The sequence below is a fragment of the Apostichopus japonicus genome, chromosome 9 (assembly GCF_037975245.1).
Source record: "Apostichopus japonicus isolate 1M-3 chromosome 9, ASM3797524v1, whole genome shotgun sequence".
NCBI classification, from domain to species: Eukaryota; Metazoa; Echinodermata; class Holothuroidea; order Aspidochirotida; family Stichopodidae; genus Apostichopus; species Apostichopus japonicus.
In genome coordinates this window covers 2,370,755-2,392,385 of record NC_092569.1, presented here as the reverse complement: position 1 = coordinate 2,392,385, position 21,631 = coordinate 2,370,755, and the positions used below count along the sequence as shown (strand labels likewise).

Below are 21,631 nucleotides of genomic sequence, written 5' to 3'. Positions count from 1 at the left end.
GGACCGTATTTACCTCGCCGCTGATTGGTTCCTTCTTAAACCATAGAATTCGTCAACAGCCGTTTAGATAAACAGTATATTGACCTGAGATGACCCTGCCTACCAAGCAAAACAAATCGGCGGTCATGTAAAAATGTTCTCTAACACTGCAATGCAGGTTTGCTTCATCTTATTTACATTCTTAGGCAAAATAATTAACTTTACTGCTAGAAATTTACAGTTGCTTAGCATTCGTACACTTTAGGAGGTATGTTATTAGCTTTTAATAATAGTTCCGCATCTTTCCTTTTAACTCCAATATGTTCGATATTGATGGGCCCGGTTTCGCGATAATTTTCTTTTATTTTGCCATTGAGTCGTGGATGGCCTGTTAATACACTTCTGTACGGCATTTACTGCGACTGTTAAGTTCATTAAGACTTATACCAGCAGTATCAGTGTTGAGAACTGGTACCTGTTTGCTTATTTCAGCCTGGACCCCAGGATAACTGTAGATATGCATTCAACATAAAACCCAACAAGGCCTATAGATTCTTTGGCCATATGTTACTCAATCCTATTCTGCTACAATATATATAAAGTTATGTATAGTGATAAGTGGTATATGATAATTTGCATATATCCCCTTACTTCGCTCACTACATTATATGTACCTGCACTGAAAAACGAGTTGCCATATTTTTAATTCAAATTTTATCAACTTTTTCCATCGCCATTTTAATGTACAGAGCACTAGCAAAGACGGCCAAAAATGCCAGTCAAACAAGGAGAAAGAATAAAATGAAATTTGAGACATTTTCATGAACTATTTCAACCATTTAAATAGATTAAACAGTAAACTTCTTAGTGTGTGCAAAGTTTGGGAAATCGTTCTGTCCTTCAAGCAGTTTCACGCACTACTATTTACAGCTATAATTCTTTCTCTGTTCTGGTGAAATCTGGATGAAATAATGAACATGAAGAACAGAACTATCCACAGAGCAAAATTTTAATGCCCTCAGTATCCAGGGAGTGTTGTTAGCTCAGTAGTTAACGCTGGTGCCTTTCAATTAGAAGGTCCCGAGTTCGATGTATGTCGTCCAGTTACAGAGTTGTTGACAAATTACAATTGATAATCGTGGACGTTAAAATATGAATCTAAGAGACTGACTTTGGTCAGCTTGCGGCTTTGATAAGCCAATGATGGCTTCTTCCTGAAGCCAAGATCTGTGTTGATCAGTGAATCATAATTGAATTCGAGTTGAAAATATTGATATTGTTATATCAATTGTTTTATGATATCATTTTATTTGTCACATACCATGTCATGATCTCATCACTTTTTAACAGATACTGTGAACCATACATAGATCTCTCAATGTTATTCCAAAAATCTGACTATACACAAAGTTCTTCAATGTTAAATCACTGTATCGGTTTTTTATTCCTCTTTGTTATTTACAGAAGCGATTGCAGAAGGAGCTCATGCAGTTTCAAAATGAACCTCCTAAAGGGATGGCTATAGATACCGAATCAGTTACCAACACTCTCACTACGTATGTGACTTCATATGCTTCTCTTTTTAAAAAGTAGTAACCATTCAAAGTAACTGATTGCAATTATAGCATGCTAAAACTTGCCGAAAAAAAGTTCTTTATTGGAGGTCAAAACTTCCAATAATTTGTAACCAGACACTGAGACTAGACTGTGTTTATAGTGAACAAAAAGTTGGTGTGAGTGGCACTCAATTGTGAATAAAATGTTTGCAACTTAGTAACCACTAAGTTGCCACCACTAAGTTGCCACTAAGGGCACCACTGTCACCACTAAAGGCAGCAATAAAGGCACCATAAAACTGACACTAATGCAAACCTAGAGAACATGAATCAACAAGACATCCCTGATGGAATGTCACAGGATCTCCCCAGCAAGATCTTTCATGTTCCCAAATACTGGGAGAACTTTTGTAAACAAAAGACAAGATTTTCCTGACAAAATCACACAATTTTACAGACAGCACTGTATCGTACATTATCTCCATAATATTGAGAGTCAAATTCAATAGAAAGTGAGAATAGACCCTCATTACGTGAAACAGTAGCAGAAATTAATAGTCAGTACCCGTCAATAATAGGAGTGACCAGATAGTCATTGTCAGTAATACAATTGAAATTTATAAGTAGTCCTTCTCTGAGATGGTATCAGTAGTGATTGCCTCTATACTATCTTTCCATAATATTGGGAGCCACAATCACTAGAAGGGGTGAACAGCTTCTTGCTAGATAGTACTTAAATTTAACAGTCAGACACTATCCCTGCAAATATTACTAGGAGTGACCAGATATGTGGCCACTATCAGGCATAGCAGTAAAGTATGAAATGCTGCTCATTAGATAGGGATTGCATAAAAACAACCATTCCATAACATTACAGCAGGCCTGTGTAATCAGGAGCTTTTATAGTACTGTGTAAAGGTACGGTTGTACAGTGTAACCCTTCTGTGTGTACTGTACTGTAGTGTACTCTACTGTAGTACTGCACTGTAGTATACTATAGTGTACTGTATGGTAGTGTAGTACTGTCATGCACTGTAATGTGTAATGTGTCTGGGAGTGAACTGCAACTTTGTAGCTCTGCTTATTGAGTCAATTTAAAGTCCTCTGATATCTTTTATTTTACTTCCATCATTATATTTCCTTTTAGATGGATTGTTCATATAGAAGGGGCAGAGGATTCTCTTTACCATGGTGAGAAATTTCAGCTCCAATTTAAATTCTCCAGTAGATATCCGTTCGATTCCCCAGAGGTGAGTTAAACGTTACTGAATAGTAATGCAACAATCAACTTGCAGTACTGTGTGTGGCTCAATGATACAAAATTGTTCCACCTGCCATGTTTTCATTCTGCCTTGGTCGGGGAGGGGGGGGGGGGTGGTGGGGGATTCTGGGACTATGCTCCCAAAAATGTTGATTGTACACCCCATTTTTTGTCAAGTTTATGGTTGCAGTAGTGGAGCCATATGGTGGATCCATGCAAATCCCCCTCTCAAACAAAAACAATTCTGCCCTTCCAAACAAACACTCTGCCCCTCCAGATTTGACAAGTGCCTACAGGCCTGGTCTTGGTGTTATTGATGGAGAAAGGCCTGGAGGGAGGGGGAGGGGTTGTGGCTCTGAAACTTATAAGTACAGTAGTGGGAGGAATTTGTCACACCTATAAATTTGTTAAAATCACAATTTTGTCCTTGAAAATCTTCTTCAGGTGTACCCATTTGTGCTCACACAAATATATGTTAGGAATGTTTGATTTGATTAGCTTGGCAATATGTTAAGTTAGTAAAAAATACAGATAAAACCACACAAAATTGAAATAGAGCAGATATTTCTTTCTTACTAACTTTTGCTTTGAAAAGGAGTTTTTCGGAACTTGGACTTTTCCTATAAATCTTCTCTTTAATGTGATATTATGTGCCATAATATTTTAACCAAAACCTGATAAGATCTTTCGACTTTCATACTGGTCAAGACTTTCTTGTTACTGTCAATTCTGCCATTTAATATGTTTCCCAATAAATGTGCTTGTTTCATTTAAATACCTATAGATACGAAGAGGGTTCAGCTAGCCTAAAATACTTTCTTGCATTCATTGATAAGCAGCTCATGAATAATGTCATTGCTCTTTTGAGTTTGTACCTCGTCGTAAACCCTTTGCGTTCTATGTCTTCGACAGGTAATGTTTGTGGGAACTCAAATTCCGGTCCATCCACATATATACAGCAATGGACACATCTGTCTGTCAATTCTCACCGAAGACTGGTCACCGGCTCTCTCGGTTCAATCTGTTTGCTTAAGTATACTAAGCATGCTTAGCAGCTGTACAGAAAAGGTTAGTTTGACAAAAATGTAAAATGACATTTATAGGAAGGCAGAGTTACTCTTGTGTTGCATTGTCCCCTGTACAACAGGGCTTGAAATAAGCCCAGGGGCCACATGGCACGTTGCCATAGCTGACCTCATCCACTTGCCGTAATGTCCTTAAAAAAGATAAAAATCGTCCATTACCAAAGGCCAAAAGGGCTTTGCCCTTTTAACCAAGATGTCGTAGGTGTCCTCATAATTATCTTGATCAGGGCTGAAAATTATTTTGAAACACCAAGTGATACTTGCATCAGAAAACTATGTAAAAATTAAGGCGTATGGCTCAAGTTGACGATCTTATGACATTTCCGTACAAGTATTCTCTCAGAGAATAAAAAAAATGTCTTGAAGACATTTCAGATTATTGAAAATTTCCCCGGTGGCATTTTGAAAGCTGAAAAACTGCTTTGGTGCTCTGCCATTTCAATAAGATTCAAATGCAATATCTAACTTGCCCAAGAAAGTTGTTTTGCCCTGTCTGATCCTTACTTCAATTCCTACAAATACCTGTATTTGGATACTCCCCCCCCCCCCCCCTCCCCCCAATATAACTTACAGACCGACAGTTGCAAGCATTTGGTTATAATTAATGAAGTATTCAGTTTTAAATCCGACAAAAAACTTCCTCAAGTAAGAAGACAAAACTTCTATGACTGTGAATCTGGGGCCATAGAATCATTGCTTGATAGAAATTGATCTATACAGTATTACATTTTTTTGTTTAAAAAAAGTTGAAATTTCCTTTTACAAAATGAAAATGCAATTTTCTTCAATGCACATAATAGAAGGTCTTATATAAGTAATGAGCAATTAAAATCAGCATTAAGTTCTTGCTTGTTCTTATTCAACTAATGCTTTTCATTTGGGTTCTTGCTTGTTCTTTTAGTTTTGTCATTGTTTCCTTTCTCCGAGCAAGATCGAAAACACTTTACATAAATGTACAAATGATAAAGATGAGAAAAAAGAAATCAAAAAGAAATGGATCTATGTCCATAGATCGACAGTCAGTCAACTCTATGAAGACTGAAGCCCCAGATGGTGTGACACTTCAACCTCCCAAGCCACTATATGTATGGCACAACTCAACAAGGCATCCAAATTTTACAAAAGACATGTTACATGACTGATACAGTTTGCATGAAATCTCCCCCTCTCCCTCCTTTCTTTACCACCCCACTTGTCCATCCCCACTCCCTCTTTTCTCCTTCCTAATATCCCCTTTGTTTCCTCGCTACCTCAATTTCATTGTTAACTCTCCTTTGCTCAGTTTATCTCCTGCAGCCCTTCCCCCTCCCTGCTCATTATTATCATGTTCAGTTGTCCTTATTATATTATGATTGTCCTTCTTGTCCATTTAACCCTACCATGATTTTCTATCCATTGCCTCAGTTAGCCTCTGACAAAGACCCTTCAAGAATCAAACTCTAAACTCAGGCCCTATAACTGCACCCTGCTAGGCTCAAAATGAAGCCCTGTATAAACATTTATCAATTTACCTGTGCAGGCTTTTTGCGGTATATATGCAGGATGTTAACAGTCTCTTTCCTTCTCTCTTTAAGGTTTACTTGTGGCAAAATCAAGAAAAAAAAGAATAAACCTATTTATTATTTTCTGACCTTGGATATTTTAATGATATCTTAACAATCATACAGTGAATAGTTAGTCTGGTATTCGCATTGCAAAATGAACAGATTGCTATACAGGTGTAACGATGTTTAGCTGTTTTCGTTCACAGGGACAGAAGTATAAATTGTGAAGAGACAATGATCAAAGCTTTCAAAACTGCTGCACAAAATTTGAACAGTAAATTATTCCTCGTCATAGTCAACTTTGTTTGTAACGGTGAAGACTATGTTTATATTGCACCTAGGTTTGCATCTAGTCATATCATTTAGAATATTGGTCTTTCTAGATATGTTGTCGTTACCTTCTTGTTTGATTCTAAAAGCTGTAAATGAAAACCCTGTAAAGATGCTTTGAAATTTTCATTTCATTTTCTTTTCAGAAACATCCCCCTGATAACTCATTTTATGTTCGTACGTGCAATAAGAGTCCAAAGAAAACAAAGTGGTGGTACCACGGTAAGTATTTTTGTACAAATTTAACCAAAAAAAAGGGGGGAAAATAGCAAGAAGAAGTTTAATAAAGGAAACTCACACTTCACCAGTGACATTACGTAATTCTTGTTATGTAACTATTCCTGCCTCCATGTGTGTATGTATGTGTGTAATTGTGTGTATATGTTTAATGCATATATGTGAATATAAACAAATGTCTACAAATTTTAATGTATATGTTCATAAGTAGTGATATGTAGATCAATGTAAAGTTTTGCAAGTCAAGGAAGTCAGAATTAACATGTATTTAATAGGTTTAACTTCTTTTTTTCTTTTTTTTTGGGGGGGGGGGAGGGGGGACCATACTAGCTTATTCTGGTTCCTCTACCATCACATTATCTGTTTTGTTAATACTACATCAGCATCAGCCTTAACAAACGATCCAAACCATGTCTCATCTATGCACGTACTGTATGTAAAATAGTATTGAAACTTCTTTTTGTTTTGCATGTTGTGAAATGGTAGAAATAACTAAACTAAACTAAATATGGAAACCCATCCATCATCTTTGTTCACATGCCTGAGAGAATTCTAAATAATTGATGCATTCTCCATGCTATATATATATATATGATATTACCCTGTATGAACACTAACAGTATCACAAAGATGTTTTAAAAATTTAGAATCTAAGCATGTTTGAAAAGAAGAAGTGAACTCACACCTTCATACTGTGACAGTTTTTCACTAAACAATGTATGGTTTCAATATTCATGAACATAAGAACAGACAGAGCAAGGATATGAGAAATTGTTAAAGTGTGTATCACAGGAGGAGCAAAACAAATTATTGTCTTTATCAAGCTGTATGAGAGATCATTTCTAAATAATGAAAACATCTTTTGGCATTATCTTTCACTAAACAATGCATTGTTTCATGCCCATAAGAACGGATAGAGTAAGGGTCTGTAACAGCTTGTTAAAGTGTGTACCTAATGGAGAAAAGAAGCAATGTATCGTGTTCATGTGTCTATGTGACAGAATGCTAAATAATGAAAACATCCTCCACGCTGTAATGTTTGCACAATTACACCCCATGAGAACACAAATACTAAGGATATGAAACAAATTATTCAGGAGAGTGTACTCAAGGAAAAGATCAGCAATGTATCGTGTTTATTAGACAATGTGAGAGCATGCTAAATAATGGGGAAAGAGTCTCCACACTGTGACGTTAACACTTAGAAGGTGTACAATGAGTATCAATGACACCCCATAGGAAGGTGCATGCTAAGGATATGAAAAACAATATTATAGAGAGGGAACTCAAGTAGAAGATCAGCACTGTATTGTGTTTATTAGACAATGTGAGAGAAAGCTAAATAACGGGGAAGGGGGAGGGGGGGGAGTCTCCACACTGTGACGGTTACACTTATATACACTTAGAAGGTGTACAATGAGTATCAATGACAACCCATAGGAAGGTGCATGCTAAGGATATGAAACAAATTATTAACGAGAGGGTACTCAAGGAGAAGATCAGCAATGTATCTTGTTTATTAGACAATGTGAGAGAAAGCTAGATAAAGGGGGGGGGGGGGCAGGGGGGAGAGTCTACACACTGTGACCTTAACACTTAGAAGGTGTACAATGAGTATCAATGACACCCCATAGGAAGGTGCATGCTAAGGATATGAAACAAATTATTAAGGAGAGGGTCCTCAAGGTAAAGATCAGCAATGATTCATGTTTATTAGACAATATGAGAGAATGCTAAATAACAGGGGGGAGGGGGAGGCTCCACACTGTGACGTTAACACTTAGAGGTGTACCATTAGTATCAATGACACCCCATAGGAAGGTGCATGCTAAGGATATGCAACAAATTATTAAGGAGAGTGTACTCGAGGAAAAGATCAGCAATGAATCATGTTTATTAGACAATGTGAGAGAAAGCTAAATAACCGGGGGGGGGGGAGTCTCCTCACTGTCATCTTTACACTTAGAAGGTGTACAATGAGTATCAATGACACCCCATAGGAAGGTGCATGCTAAGGATATGAAACAAATTATTAAGGAGAGGGTCCTCAAGGTAAAGATCAGCAATGATTCTTGTTTATTAGACAATATGAGAGAATGCTAAATAACAAGGGGGGAGGGGGAGGCTCCACACTGTCATCTTTACACTTAGAAGGTGTACAATGAGTATCAATGACACCCCATAGGAAGGTGAGTGCTAAGGATATGAAACAAATTATTAAGGAGAGGGTCCTCAAGGTAAAGATCAGCAATGATTCGTGTTTATTAGACAATATGAGAGAATGCTAAATAACAGGGGGGAGGGGGAGGCTCCACACTGTGACGTTAACACTTAGAAGGTGTACCATTAGTATCAATGACACCCCATAGGAAGGTGCATGCTAAGGATATGCAACAAATTATTAAGGAGAGTGTACTCAAGGAAAAGATCAGCAATGAATCATGTTTATTAGACAATGTGAGAGAAAGCTAATAACTGGGGGGGGGGGGGGGGGAGGGGGGAAGTCTCCTCACTGTCATCTTTACACTTAGAAGGTGTACAATGAGTATCAATGACACCTCATAGGAAGGTGCATGCTAAGGATATGAAACAAATTATTAATGAGAGGGTACTCAAGGAGAAGCTCAGCAATGTATCAAGTTTATTAGACAGTGTGCGAGAAAGCTAAATAATGGGGGGGGGGGGGGAGTCTCCACACTGTGACGTTTACACTTAGAAGGTGTACAGTGACATCCCAAAGCCTTTGTGCCTGCTAAGCATATGAAACAAATTATTAAGTAGAGTGTTGCAAAGGAAATGAAGACAAAAGTTCCTCCAAGCTGTGACATTTATGGTATTAAGTATTACAATTCCTGCTAGATAGACAGCAAGAACAACATTGTGTCATTAAAGAAATTCTCCAAAACCACATAGTCATAGCCGCCTTGCTTTTCTTTGCTTCAGTTCATAATTTTGCCATACAACTGTTTTTTCTTCTGATGTAAATTGGCAATTTAGATTTCTCACAAATAATATAAAATAAAATATAAAACTTTAATCTAAGTACTTTCCAGTTTCGTGTACATAGCGCAACTGGTCAAACCAGCCGTTAAAATGTTAATCGTGATTCGCCTCGGAATACCTATTATTTCCTTCTTTTTTTTTACGTATTAAACTCTTCAGAAGAAAACTGGTATTTTCTGGACGGTCAGCAAAACCTGTCCTGAAATTACCGATCCTTTCTGGAACTGCAGCCCTGATAATTCAAATTCTTTTAAGTCTTAGATACTCAAAGTATCGGTATCGTGAAGTTTTGCTCGCGATTCGACAATAAAGCGATCACTCAGACTACTTCATTATGGACGTTGAAGACCTGGAAAGCCGCTTTGGGAATGTTCTAATTAAATTCACACCTGTCAAGTCACCCAGATTTCTCCCCCTCCGGACGGCCTGGAGGGGGAAGGTTCTTGATATTACACCTGGCGACTGAAATTTGATTTGAAAGGGAGAATTCTCAGTCAGGATTGACTGATAATTGAGTGTGAATCACGCAACACACAGAGAGAGATTTTATCTCGTATCCCATGGCAGCTTCCTGTGCACCGATGGTCAGATTGTAACAAAACTCTGGAAGAACGTGTTCGCCCAATTTGTTAGTGTTCCAGAAAAATATATTCTACAGATAAGTCTGTAAGACAGGCGGCGTGACGCCGGGGGATTACGAGGGGGAAGCAAAACAAATGAAAGATATAAAGTGGTGTGGACAGCACACTCCGATCAAATGTGTGACAGGTTCAATATCATTAAAAAGCTATGGGAATGGAATCTCATTGCTCTAGTGCAGGCTTGAACTCGCTCACTTCCTTCGCTTTAAGGGGCTCCATTTAATTCTTGGGGCCCCCCAGTTAATCCTTACACCCCTGTGCGGTGATGTACTAAGATTGAATGCTTTGCCAAAAGCCTCCATTTTGGGGGGAATTAGTTTTAATTTGAGATTGAAGGTGTGTTTGTTTATTGGAGCTTAATTGATGATAATGAAAATGCTCAACAATTAAGGAAACACAAGTAATGGAATATGCCCCCATTTGGTGTCGCAGTTCAATTCTCTTAACCCTTGCAAAATACACAAGGGTTTCCTTGGGGAGTCTGGAGAGAGAAGCTGTATTTGGGAAGAAAGTAATTTATTTGCAAAAATCACTTACCTGTCTCCTCTCAACTGCACTCTCGTTCCACCGTGTCTAGAGCACTTGGTAACCTCTTGAGCACTTTCCTCTCCCAAGAGACTAGTCCATTCTGGTCTACCGCCCTCTCTCTCATTGTACCCATCCAAAGTTTGAAGGTCATCCAATTTTGTTAGGTTCCATCTAACAAGTAAACATGTTATCCATACTGTAAAAAAAAGGCCAAAAAAAAAATTATTCTCTATATTATCAACCAAAAAAACCAGCATAGTCTTTAATAGGAAAAAGAGAAAAAAATCTTGATAAATTTATCTGATTTCTCAGAATATTATCGGATGTCTCATATTAATCATCTTCTGTGACACTGAAGATGACAATCTGCCCGCTCCATTTTCATATCTTCATTCTCGCATCTTTGTCTAGTAGGAAATCTGATCTTGCAAAACGTTTTGCACTGTAAGTTGTTTTAACGATTCTGCCCTCGTTTTTCCCTTTCAGATGATTCTGTATGACAGCCACAGTACTAGAGATAAGTCTGCAAATCACAACCTACAACTTAGCTTTGAAGCAGTGAAGATGCCATAGTTACTATGGAAAAAAGAGAGCCATTCAGAGCTTTGTATTTTTGTTTTTTTTTCAAAGAAGACTAAACTAATGATTATTTTTTTTGGTTTCATTACTGTTAGTTTATTATAAATTTGCTTCATCGGAGAAGATGACATACTTAAAAACTAGCAGACTGAAAGGAAGAGAACAAAAATTGATCTTATCTTTGAATCGTTAACGCCAGAGTACTCAATCGAAAACAGGTGTAACATGCTACATGCAAATTAGTTCGCCTGGAAGAAATGTTGCGGTCCAAGGCCGGTTTTATCGCGTGTACTTTTGCAACACAGTCTTTCCAAATGACAGACGTCTCCATCACCTCTGCAGAATCTAATGTCACCGTTTCCACTTGGGAATTATTTGATATCTTGATGGTGTCAAAGTTTTGTCAAGATTTTTGGAGAGGCTGCAAGGTTTTACCCAGACCTCCCATGTCAGATACTCAAGATTGAATGTAACACGTCGAAACTTTGATCGAAATGTAGGAAATCAGTGATCATTTTAAGGAAAATAAAAAAAAAAATCACTCATACAGGATTACATTATATGTACCTAAAGTATAAATGAATATCATTTTTTTCAGCAAGTCACATCGGTTTGTATGTGTTTCTCACACGATATACCCTTGAGTATGCCTCGTGTTGTGACTAAAATTATCAAAGGCAGCCCCATACAAACATAACGTTGATATTTTAGTATGACCACAATTTCATGAATGAGATGAGGTAATGTTAAACAAAATAGTATATATTTACCAGAGTAACATTTTGAGATTTACTCTACTGCAGCGGTATAGCCAGAGGTGTGGAGGAGGAGCAGGGTGGTTGGGGTGGGGGAATCTCCCCCCCCCCTACAGGAATTTTCAGGGATGTATCCGGGATGGAAAAAAATTGTACATACTGGAAAAATTTGTAGCACTGGCAAATGTAGTTAAACTGATGGACTGTTTCGACCTTTTCCCTTATGAGTTGGGGAAGGATTTTGGGAAAAGCTTACATTTTATTATTTATTAATTTATGGCTATGATGCAGTTGGAGGAAATCCATATTGGCTGATAATGCAAATTTACTGTGGTAGTCATTTCTTCATTTATTCAAAGGGGAATATCAATAGTAATAAGCCTTTGTGAAATTATGATTAACTTTAGATTCTATAGAAGATATTTTCAACAACAAAAATACAAAATTTAAATTTAAAAATGCAAAATCCAGTAATTGCAAGCCTAATGTCAAACAGATTAAAATCCATTTCTAGTCAAATTTTCTAGTTTTTTTTTGTTTTTTTTTTTTGACTTTAATATTTAATTCTTTTTAAGATTTAATAAGTTGGTATGTTAAAACTTAAAAGCCATAGTTCTTTAAAAATCTTTCGACTGAAACCGTTCGGGATCGTATTGGTTGAAAGAGGGATGCAATCCTTGGCTACAAGGTCATGTGGCTTATCTCTCGCACCCAAGTCAAAGACGTGGTTTCGACTTGAGACAGATTGCTGTTGGGCAGAGCAAATTACTGTACTTGTAATCCAGACCTCACTATAGTGTTCAATATCGTTTTAAGGATATTTTTATCTTCGCTCTTTCAGAATTCGTTCATCACTTTTGTTTTCAGTTTTCTGTTCATAATATATACTTTAACTAATTGTACAAGTGAATGACAATGCAGATAATTGTGGCTTACCATCCAAATGGTGTTTTCATGGAGTTCGTCTTTAGTATTGAATTTTTTATTGTTTTTATGAATTCGATATTGTATTGCCTAAAATTCTTTGTGATGCAAAATTTTGCTGGAAATTTGCTGCATCTTAAGGTCTGAATTCCCATCCTAGAAGCATGTTGCATGGTGGAGAAACAACTTCTAAAGATTTGGTGACATTTTTTATTTTTGCAGATCTGGCAACCAGCAGAATCCTCAATGCTTAATATTCTATAAATGTCTCTGTTTTGCTTTACATTTTACAAATCATTTTACCCAATGAGAAACATACTATTCTTAGAAAATGTCTCATTTTTTGATGAAATTCTAAACAAGAGCGAACAGTGACGTTCTCTTTCAATGTTAGTATCACACTGAAAGCCACTGGAATTTCCCTGTAGCACCAGTGTGGGGTAAATTATCTCTATTATAGCAGTTTGTATATATGTTAGGAATATGTATAAAAGTTTGAGAACCTTACAGTTTTGATCCTAGATGGACGCCCTTTAGTATTAATGGCCAACTCAGTACTCAGGATGAGAAAAATTTAAAGGATGAAGGGTTAAGGAAGAGGAAAAGAAGGAGGGGAGCGGGGGGGGGGGGGGAGAGTTGGGAGAAATCTCTGCAGGTGTTGAATCTTCTGAGCCACTTGCCATACAATGTTTGACATTACTTTAGTCAATATTTCTAACTTGCCATGAAGCTCATCAAGGTACATAACTCACACTGCATGTTGAGGCTGTACAGCTGCACATGGTGCAGTCACTTGCCAGCTTGATATAAAGGATAACAAGGCAGGATAATTGGGCCTCACCACCGCTGTAGCTTTAAAAGCAAGGTCTAAAACTCTATCAATACTAGGAGGAAATATTCCAAGGGAGGAATCGTAAAATGTTAAGTGATACATCCATGGTTAAAACTCTATAACCTAACATTGTATAAGAGCCCTATATACAGTATGCTTGCATTTTTATTTTTTCAATTGAAATTAAGTTATTACTTCTCCTTCTCATAAGTTTTGTTATTGTTTTTAAACTAGCGGCATTTGCTACTTGACTCATCTTCACATTGTTACTTATATCATACTTTAGACTTTACCCAAAATTGTGAGCCCATTTATATGCATTTGTAAAGTGGGTGGTTGGTGAGTAGGAGGTGGGGGGTCTAATTATTTTCCAATGGATTTTATATATATGTATTATATATATTGATCTCTAGAAAGAAATTGGATGGTTCAGGGACCAGTGGGGGAGAGTTTTTGGGTGTTTTTCTTTTGTGGGGGCGGGGGTGAGAGAGAGGCGTTGACAGTGATACACAGGAAATGTTTTGAAGTACTGTCATTATTATACTCCAAGTAATGACAGTTTTATTCATTGTATGAATACTCAAAACATTGAGCCTACAAGATTATATTTTACTTATTTATTTGTATCTATCTTGCCACATTTGATTTACCTTATAAAGCAAAATGCACAGTTTTTTTTTTCCCACGAGCAGTCATATTAAAAGTGCAAGATTGAGTGTGCCAAGCAAAGATTGATTCTATATACCGAGTGAAATCTCATAAAAAAAATTAAGTGAAAAACAAATGGAATTTTGGTACATATGTCTATGTTATGGATAATTCATGAAAACCTATGAATGGTTTAAAAAATTATTTGAAACTTTCCTCATTTTTACTCACACAAACACAGACACACACACCAAAAACAGAGAGAAAAGACACATGCGAAGTGAAATAACATTTGATGATTGTTGAGGAAAATATTCCATTTCTTTAATTACTCACTTACACCTTCAAGGAAAAGACGTGATTGTTTTAAATTAAAGAAAATGTGCTGAAAAAAAAAAAAAAAAACGTTTTTTTTTTTTTTTTTTAATTCCGGGACGTCAAGTACCAGGTCCCAACGTGTTCGTTTATGTGAGTGTCGCTGTACCCGTATAACTTTTTTGTTGTTCTGGTTTTCTATTCTTTTTTTTGGTTTTATATTTTTGTTTACCAATAATTTGACTTAACTACGGACACTAGTCTTGACTATTAAGAATGGAAACCTTTCTTTACTACAAGGCAAAAACATTTACTTTATTATACTTTTAAAAGTGTAATGACAGAAATCAGGATATGAGGAAAATATGTACTTGGAATTTTTTTTCTTCTTCTTCTTCTTTTAAGTATGATATGTATATTGTGTTTGAGGAATAAAATTCGATGACGCAATACGACCGTTCAGGTGAACTTTATCTTTGCGTTCTGTTATTCTGTTCTTGTCATTTTCATTTGTGAACCAGCGGCTTTCCCAATCATCTCCTGTATGTTTTCGTATATGACCAGTTGACCACAAAAAAAAGGATCACCATAAATATGAGATCCTATGCATGGACCCATATGGCATTTTATTCTAGGTAAGATAAGGGATTTCACGTCACCTGAGATGTCAAAGGTCATAAAGAGAGACATTTTCATACGATTGTACAAAGACATAACTTACCATTACTGAAACGTCCGGTTTGCTTTTGATCTCTACGAACATGTCAACAAAAAAATTGTCAATTTTGTCGGACTGGGGCAATAATCGAACACCAAGAGAATTACTTTGACCCTGGAAATAAGGGTTTACTATAGTAGTACACAAGGGACAATAAATTCCCCATCATTGCCTAGTACATCACTTTCTGCATATTGCAGGATTTAGGGGTGTGGGCCCTGTGGGGGGGGGGGGGTCGTAACATCATAGCCATATATTTATTTATTTATTGCAAGTCCTTTCAGACATATTCAATCGAGGGTGGTTAATAACTAGTAAACGCCATCGTATGTAGTAAATATTTGTTATGTCCTGTCTTTTGAACAGACAATATACAGAACGAGATCAGAAACCGAAGGCTGCAACAAACAAGACGGAAATCTTTAAACTATATTTTAGGTTGTTTTCTCCATAATTTGGTTTTCAGGGGCGGATCCAGGATTTGAAAAGGAGTCGGGGGTAGTGGTTTGCCCTGGGGTCGTTAGAGTCGACTCCCCATGTAAGGAGGTTTTGGGGAGCTCCCCTAGAAGAAAATAGACCTCAAATGTTGAATCGTGAGGTTTTAATTTAGGGCTTGTTTAGGACTATAAATTAGGTCTTTGCACGAAAGGTAATAACTACTTTTAATGTTATGTGTGGAGTTAAAGAAAAAAGCAAAGAAAGTGGGTGGGATGGAGGTGTACACCTCTCACCTCTGGATACGCGGATACGCTGGATACGCGACTGTTGTTGCTCAACAGGTAATTAACGTGAAAGATACATATGTAAAGGTAATACGTATCTTAATTAATCCTATATCCAACTCGCATCAGGAATGTATTCAATGTTTAACCAAACTCTCTGGGTAGACGTGTTCGATGATGTCATCATGATGACATCATCGAACACGTCTACCTAAAGAAGTCTTAGATAAACGTATTGTATCGGCTATTGTACGCAAGACAGATGTAAACAAATAAATAAAACTAACACATCAGGTTACCGTTTCTTTCATTCCGGGAATGCGAGGGAGGCCTAGGCAATGTCTCATCACTGATCAAGAGATTAGTTAAAAAGAGAGAGTCAGAGTTGGAGACGAAGCTAATCAAATCACCGGTAGTTTGCCAATAGTTTTCGGCAGACTGATTCAAATGTTCGGTTTTTTTATCAAATTAAAATTTTAGCCTTGATCATATATTTCCTTTGACAAGACCGATCTTTATCCATGAATACACCTCTACGCATGGACATAACATGTTCATTGGCCTTCAGTTGCCAAACTCTGAGCTCTCTTCTCCCCTTGAATTTGTCGTCAAACCCGTAAGTTGAAAAAAGATAAGTTTTGATTTTGAGTTAGGCTCTTTTCAAGTCGAGCAGGAGGGGAAAAAACTATCCCACAAAATCATCCGGTTCGTTCTTTATCTTCTTATATATTTGCTTGACTCTCATAAATCATTGTCATTACTGATTTGCAGAAAAATTCATATCTTATAAACGTCCTTGGTCGTCGATCAAATAGCCGAATGCACAGTTCGCGCAACCAATACACTCGTAACGGCAGCACATTCTTTCTGCCTTCAATCAGCTTGTTCGACCGTTCATATACAGCATTATATATAGCCGTAGGAATTTACGTGGTCTTGATGTACAGTAGGCCTAATTTAGTAAGTTTATCATTTATTTAAATAGGCGTAGGAACCCAGTTGGATTTTTTTTCTTGGGGGGGGGGGGGGACTGTAAAGACTTGCCCGAAAAATATAACAAAACTGTTCGCGTTCCACATGTTAATGTGCATATCATATAGGTATTCTTCCGTTATTACATTACATGCCAGTAACATAAAATCATTTTCCGTGTTATTCCCTTCCATATTGGTTAGAATTATTGGGGAAGTCGTTACAACAATATTGATAATAATATAAGTTTAACCATTGTAAAACACATTGCAATTTATTCTTCTTTCAGTAGGTGCCCGAAAAATTATCACCATATTGCCCGAATTTTCACCAACAAAATTGAAAAACACATTGCAAATTATTCTTCTTTCAGTAGGTGCCCGAAAAATTATCACCATATTGCCCGAATTTTCACCAACAAAATTTGAAAAACAAACTGCAAATTATTCTTCTTTCAGTATAGGTGCACGAAAAATTATCACCATATTGCCCGAATTTTCACCAACAAAATTTGGGTTGGGGGCTGCAGCCCCCCAGGCCCCCCGCCTCCTACGCCTATGTTTATTTATCATCACTATATTGGGTTAATCACGAAAATCTGACATGATAATTAGTACATACTACTGGGTGCTCAAAGAGACACAATGTGTTTGGATGGTTATACTAGCGTTAGCCTCTTAAATGTACTGATAAAAATTTTCCGTCATGGTGTTAAAATGTAACTTAGACTAATGTTGTCGACAAATGTAATCGACCCGCATGTATGACTACGTCGTTGGTCGGTGTAGGCGTGTATTCAAAACTTAACAATATTGAGTTAAAAACACATATCCTTGCCTTTAAACGTAATATATAGACTTAATATATATCCTCTAAGTATGCCCCAGCTTGCACCATTTGACGTCTAAAATGTTATTTCTGTGAAGGACCCTAAGAATCTCCTTAACACGGAAGTCGTCTGTAACGAACCGAGACACCTCTCTATAAATTCCGGAATCCACCCCTGGTGTAATTATGTTGGCGAACTCCTTTTCTTGAGGGGGGGGGGGGGGACTAACGCAAGTAGGACATGCCTGATACACTCCAATGCTCCTGAATTCGTATGTTGAAAGACTGACATGTTCTATAGCGGCACATAACCTATGCCATTCATGAAACTGGTCACCGGCTTTCACCATTGCAAACTTGGAGCTCGGGCAAGTCACCTCCCCCCACCCAGCCCCACCCCTTGCTTATCTCTTTTTTGTCTCGGCAACCCCCTGACCTTATCAGATCTGACATTATTCAAACGTATAATAACAGTCATGACACGTGACAAATTCCGGGTAAATTGAGTATTGAGCATGCACTCACATGCAATAATAAAAAATACGCCAAAATCATGATACTGTTATCTATCCAACTTCTATATACAGTTAAGACATTCCAGACATTTCAGCCTTTTATACTGCATAAAAAATATTGCAAAAAGTTTTAATGATGTCGTATTCGTATTACGAATATCCGAGTGCTATGTCACACCTATTACGCATTCCAATTGTGCGATCCTGGGTATCTCACGAAGAGAGCGACTATACGTACGAGCACATAGTGTCGGTACATAGCTAGCTGACCTATACCGATAATTACAACCGAAAAAGCGTTGCGTCGGTAAAATGCAAGTGAAGCGTGCATATTCTGCTTCGTATGAAGGGATGTTATAACAGCTTCAAGCTTCAAATGACTTGCGTAACAGTTTCCTTGAATTTTTACACTTATTGCATCAGTGATATCCAATTGAGATAAAAATTTCAAGAAATATTAATTTAAAAATATTTTAAAAAAACAGGAAAGAAAAACCTAGGCTGATATACCGTGTTATCCTTTTACTGATGCGGAATGATAGTATTATTATCGGTCTGTACATCGGTATGACATATATCCGCACTTCAACACGTCGTGTAGTTGTAACAACTTTTTTCCCAATCATACAAGACATTTTTCACACCTAACAAAGGTCAAAATGAATATTTTAAGTAGGATTTATTGGTGCATGACCGCCGAGTGTGTTCCCAACTTTCAAATAATAGAAAATTTCTATGTAGTTTCACAGTGTTAATAAATTGACAGATAAAAAGAACGACACGAAAAGTGAACAACCATCTCAACTAAAGTCTGTTCTCATTAATGATCAAAATCAAATTTAAAATTATATATATAAAATATAATAAAATATATATATATATATATATATATATACACATATATGTGAGATGGATAGATTGTTAGGGATGAATGGGTTGATGAAAGACGGTACACACTTAATTGGAGGGGGAGGTGGGGTACTTCAAGATACAGTGAGACAGGGTCGTGACACTGTACATGTAACAGCAGCTCCGCCGCCCCTGCCCGCCCGCCCGCTCGAAATATAATAATAAAATACTCTCTAGCGAAATGGCTTTCATTCTGTGATCTGAGATTATTGCCCATCCTTCGAACTCTACCATTTTCAACGAGACCCAATGACAATACGTTATGTATACCCTGATATGCTTTGTGGACCAGTCACTCCTACGTGGCCGACCCCTCCCAATCACTCACACCCACCCGCCCACTCCATAACGCCCCACCCCACAGACAAACACCACAACAGGAGAACCCAGGTCCGATAAGATGGTCTATTCCTATCTTCCAGCTTACCTACGCCCAGTATAATATTGAGTAAACTTTATTGACACTATATATCATTCAAAACCGAGGGTAAGACAAAGAAATAAATGTAACCAAACACGAAATTACATATTTTGTTCTATGACACACTTCTGTATTGATTCGCATAACGAAATATTTAAAATTTCTCAGTCGATATATATGGTATAGAAAATGTATGTAGCGTAGGTCATTTTCTGTTAAATACTGTGAAGAAGAATATAAGGTAGAACTCGATATAATAAAATTGGTAAAAAAAAATCCATATATTTCAAAGGTCCACTACACTCTTTATATTGCAGAATTAATATGCATTTTCGTTGAACATAATTATTTGATATGTAAGAACTATATATACGTAGTACATTTACGATATTTAAATACCGTACCATTTCACAAACTTAAATATCTTTCATTTTTAAATCACTAGATTTATGATAAATGCCTGCAGGCTGTTTAAATATTGCATTCATTTAAACTCGGAATATTTCTCGGACGACGTTCGCGTAGGTCAAGAGACTATTGCAACCATCTTAGTTAAGTACAGACGCGCAGTTACTGGAAAATTAACACATACATTGTGTCTATACCACTTCTTCTCTGGGAATATTGAGGTCAAACGTTCCCTCCCACCCCACCCCCACCCCTTCACTTCCTGCCGTCATATGTTGATATGACGTACAGCTTTGTCTAGGCGGAAGTTATCCCTATGTTTTGTGTTATGTTATGATATATTGTGCAGCGCATATTTCGATCTCCTCCAAGGTTTTTACGATCAAGTTTTATATTTGATAGAAGCTATATTCCTGATAGGCCTATTGAATTAACTTCAATTAGGACATATTGGTGATCTTTGAACCTATATGGTTTTGCATCGATCGTTAGATAAATTGAAGGATTAAATCGATGCGCTGATGCAATATTTAATCATGTTGTTAAAATTAACAAACTCTGACGTTGAACACGAACAGAAAATGTTTTAATAAAAAAAATGCAATAGCCATTTTTATTTTTTATCCAGGGACCTAAAAATGACATTTCTGAAGTCGAGCGTATACTATGTAGTTAGGCTATAGTAGTCTCAAATTGCGACCTTCGGTATATGACTCAGAGCCTAACATAGACTTATAGTTAATACTCCATAGGCAGAAGAAATGCCACATAAATTGGCATAATATATATAGTGTTAACGCCAACTGTAAACTCAATCGCAGCGCAATAAATGTCAATAACTTTACTTTGAGAAAGAGAGAAATGTGAACAAAAATATGAATTCATTTTTTTTTGGCAATATGGGTGTCGTATTAGATGACAAACAAGGCTTGCATAAAGAAATGGCGGGAGAAATGTTGTTGTTTTTTGTACTTCATGTAGTCGTATTGTTTACCATAGTACAGCTAAATAAACATGTAATATGTATGAAATGACAAAGGGTCCATACTTGCATTAAGAAATGCCACAATATCCGGGTTCTTCCAGACCGTATCCTGCTGCTCCCACCCCTCTTTGATATTATTTGTACCCATACCGATGCAACCCGTACACTGACAGAAAATGAAATAGGAATAGCGTTAACCCTCTCAATATGCACCCAGGACCGGGGGGGGGGGGGTGCAAGCCTCCGGGGACTTTATTCATTAAAGGTATAGCGGAACTTAGGCATAGTTTGTATAGAACTATGATATTGATAGAGAAATGATACATTATTGATTTCAAGCTTTCTGGTTTTTAAGATATATTGCTATTATTTATTCTATATTTATTTATTTATACAAATTACGCCGCCATTTTTATTTTTATGTAGGTGGGTGAGGGTGGGGGGTGGCGGGTGGAGCTTGATCTTTCCATAACAATAAACATTATAATTTGGTCAATTTCTATAGATTGTAAGATTCCTCATGGAAACATCTGCCCAATGATACCAATCAAGTTATAGAGAACATTAATGAAGCTTTTCCTTGTATGATGAATATGCAAATATACGGAGGGTACGTCTTAATCTAAAAACGTATACCTCTTATACATCTAGACACTTTCTTGTCTCAAAATGTCATCTTCGTCCAGAATAAAAATCGACTTCTCAAGATAAAAGAGTCGCATCAGTTCCTTATGTTTAAATGTTGTCTTTTTAGATCAATTATTGCACAATGTTCCAACACCTCTCCGTCGCAAATCGTCCGTTTTGGTATAACATAAAATTGACGTGTTGAGAAAGTGATCTTTTGCTGACAATTAACATTCTTTCAATTTTTTTCACACCGTATCCCCAAATCAATTTTTTTTAATCTAGCGTATGTTGACATTTGCGATAAAT

At 37.0% G+C, this 21,631-nt stretch overlaps 1 protein-coding gene across 1 annotated transcript; it reads left to right on the top strand.

The window, feature by feature from the left end:
• The first annotated feature begins 12 nt into the window (after window positions 1-12).
• On the top strand, window positions 13-14,690 carry LOC139974410 (ubiquitin-conjugating enzyme E2 W-like). The gene is made up of 6 exons (XM_071981552.1): window positions 13-157; window positions 1,444-1,535; window positions 2,683-2,785; window positions 3,709-3,864; window positions 5,902-5,977; window positions 10,651-14,690. Exons 1-6 carry the CDS (start codon window positions 134-136, stop codon window positions 10,662-10,664), a joined length of 465 nt encoding a protein of 154 aa, XP_071837653.1. The 5' UTR covers window positions 13-133; the 3' UTR covers window positions 10,665-14,690.
• Window positions 14,691-21,631: the final 6,941 nt, after the last annotated feature.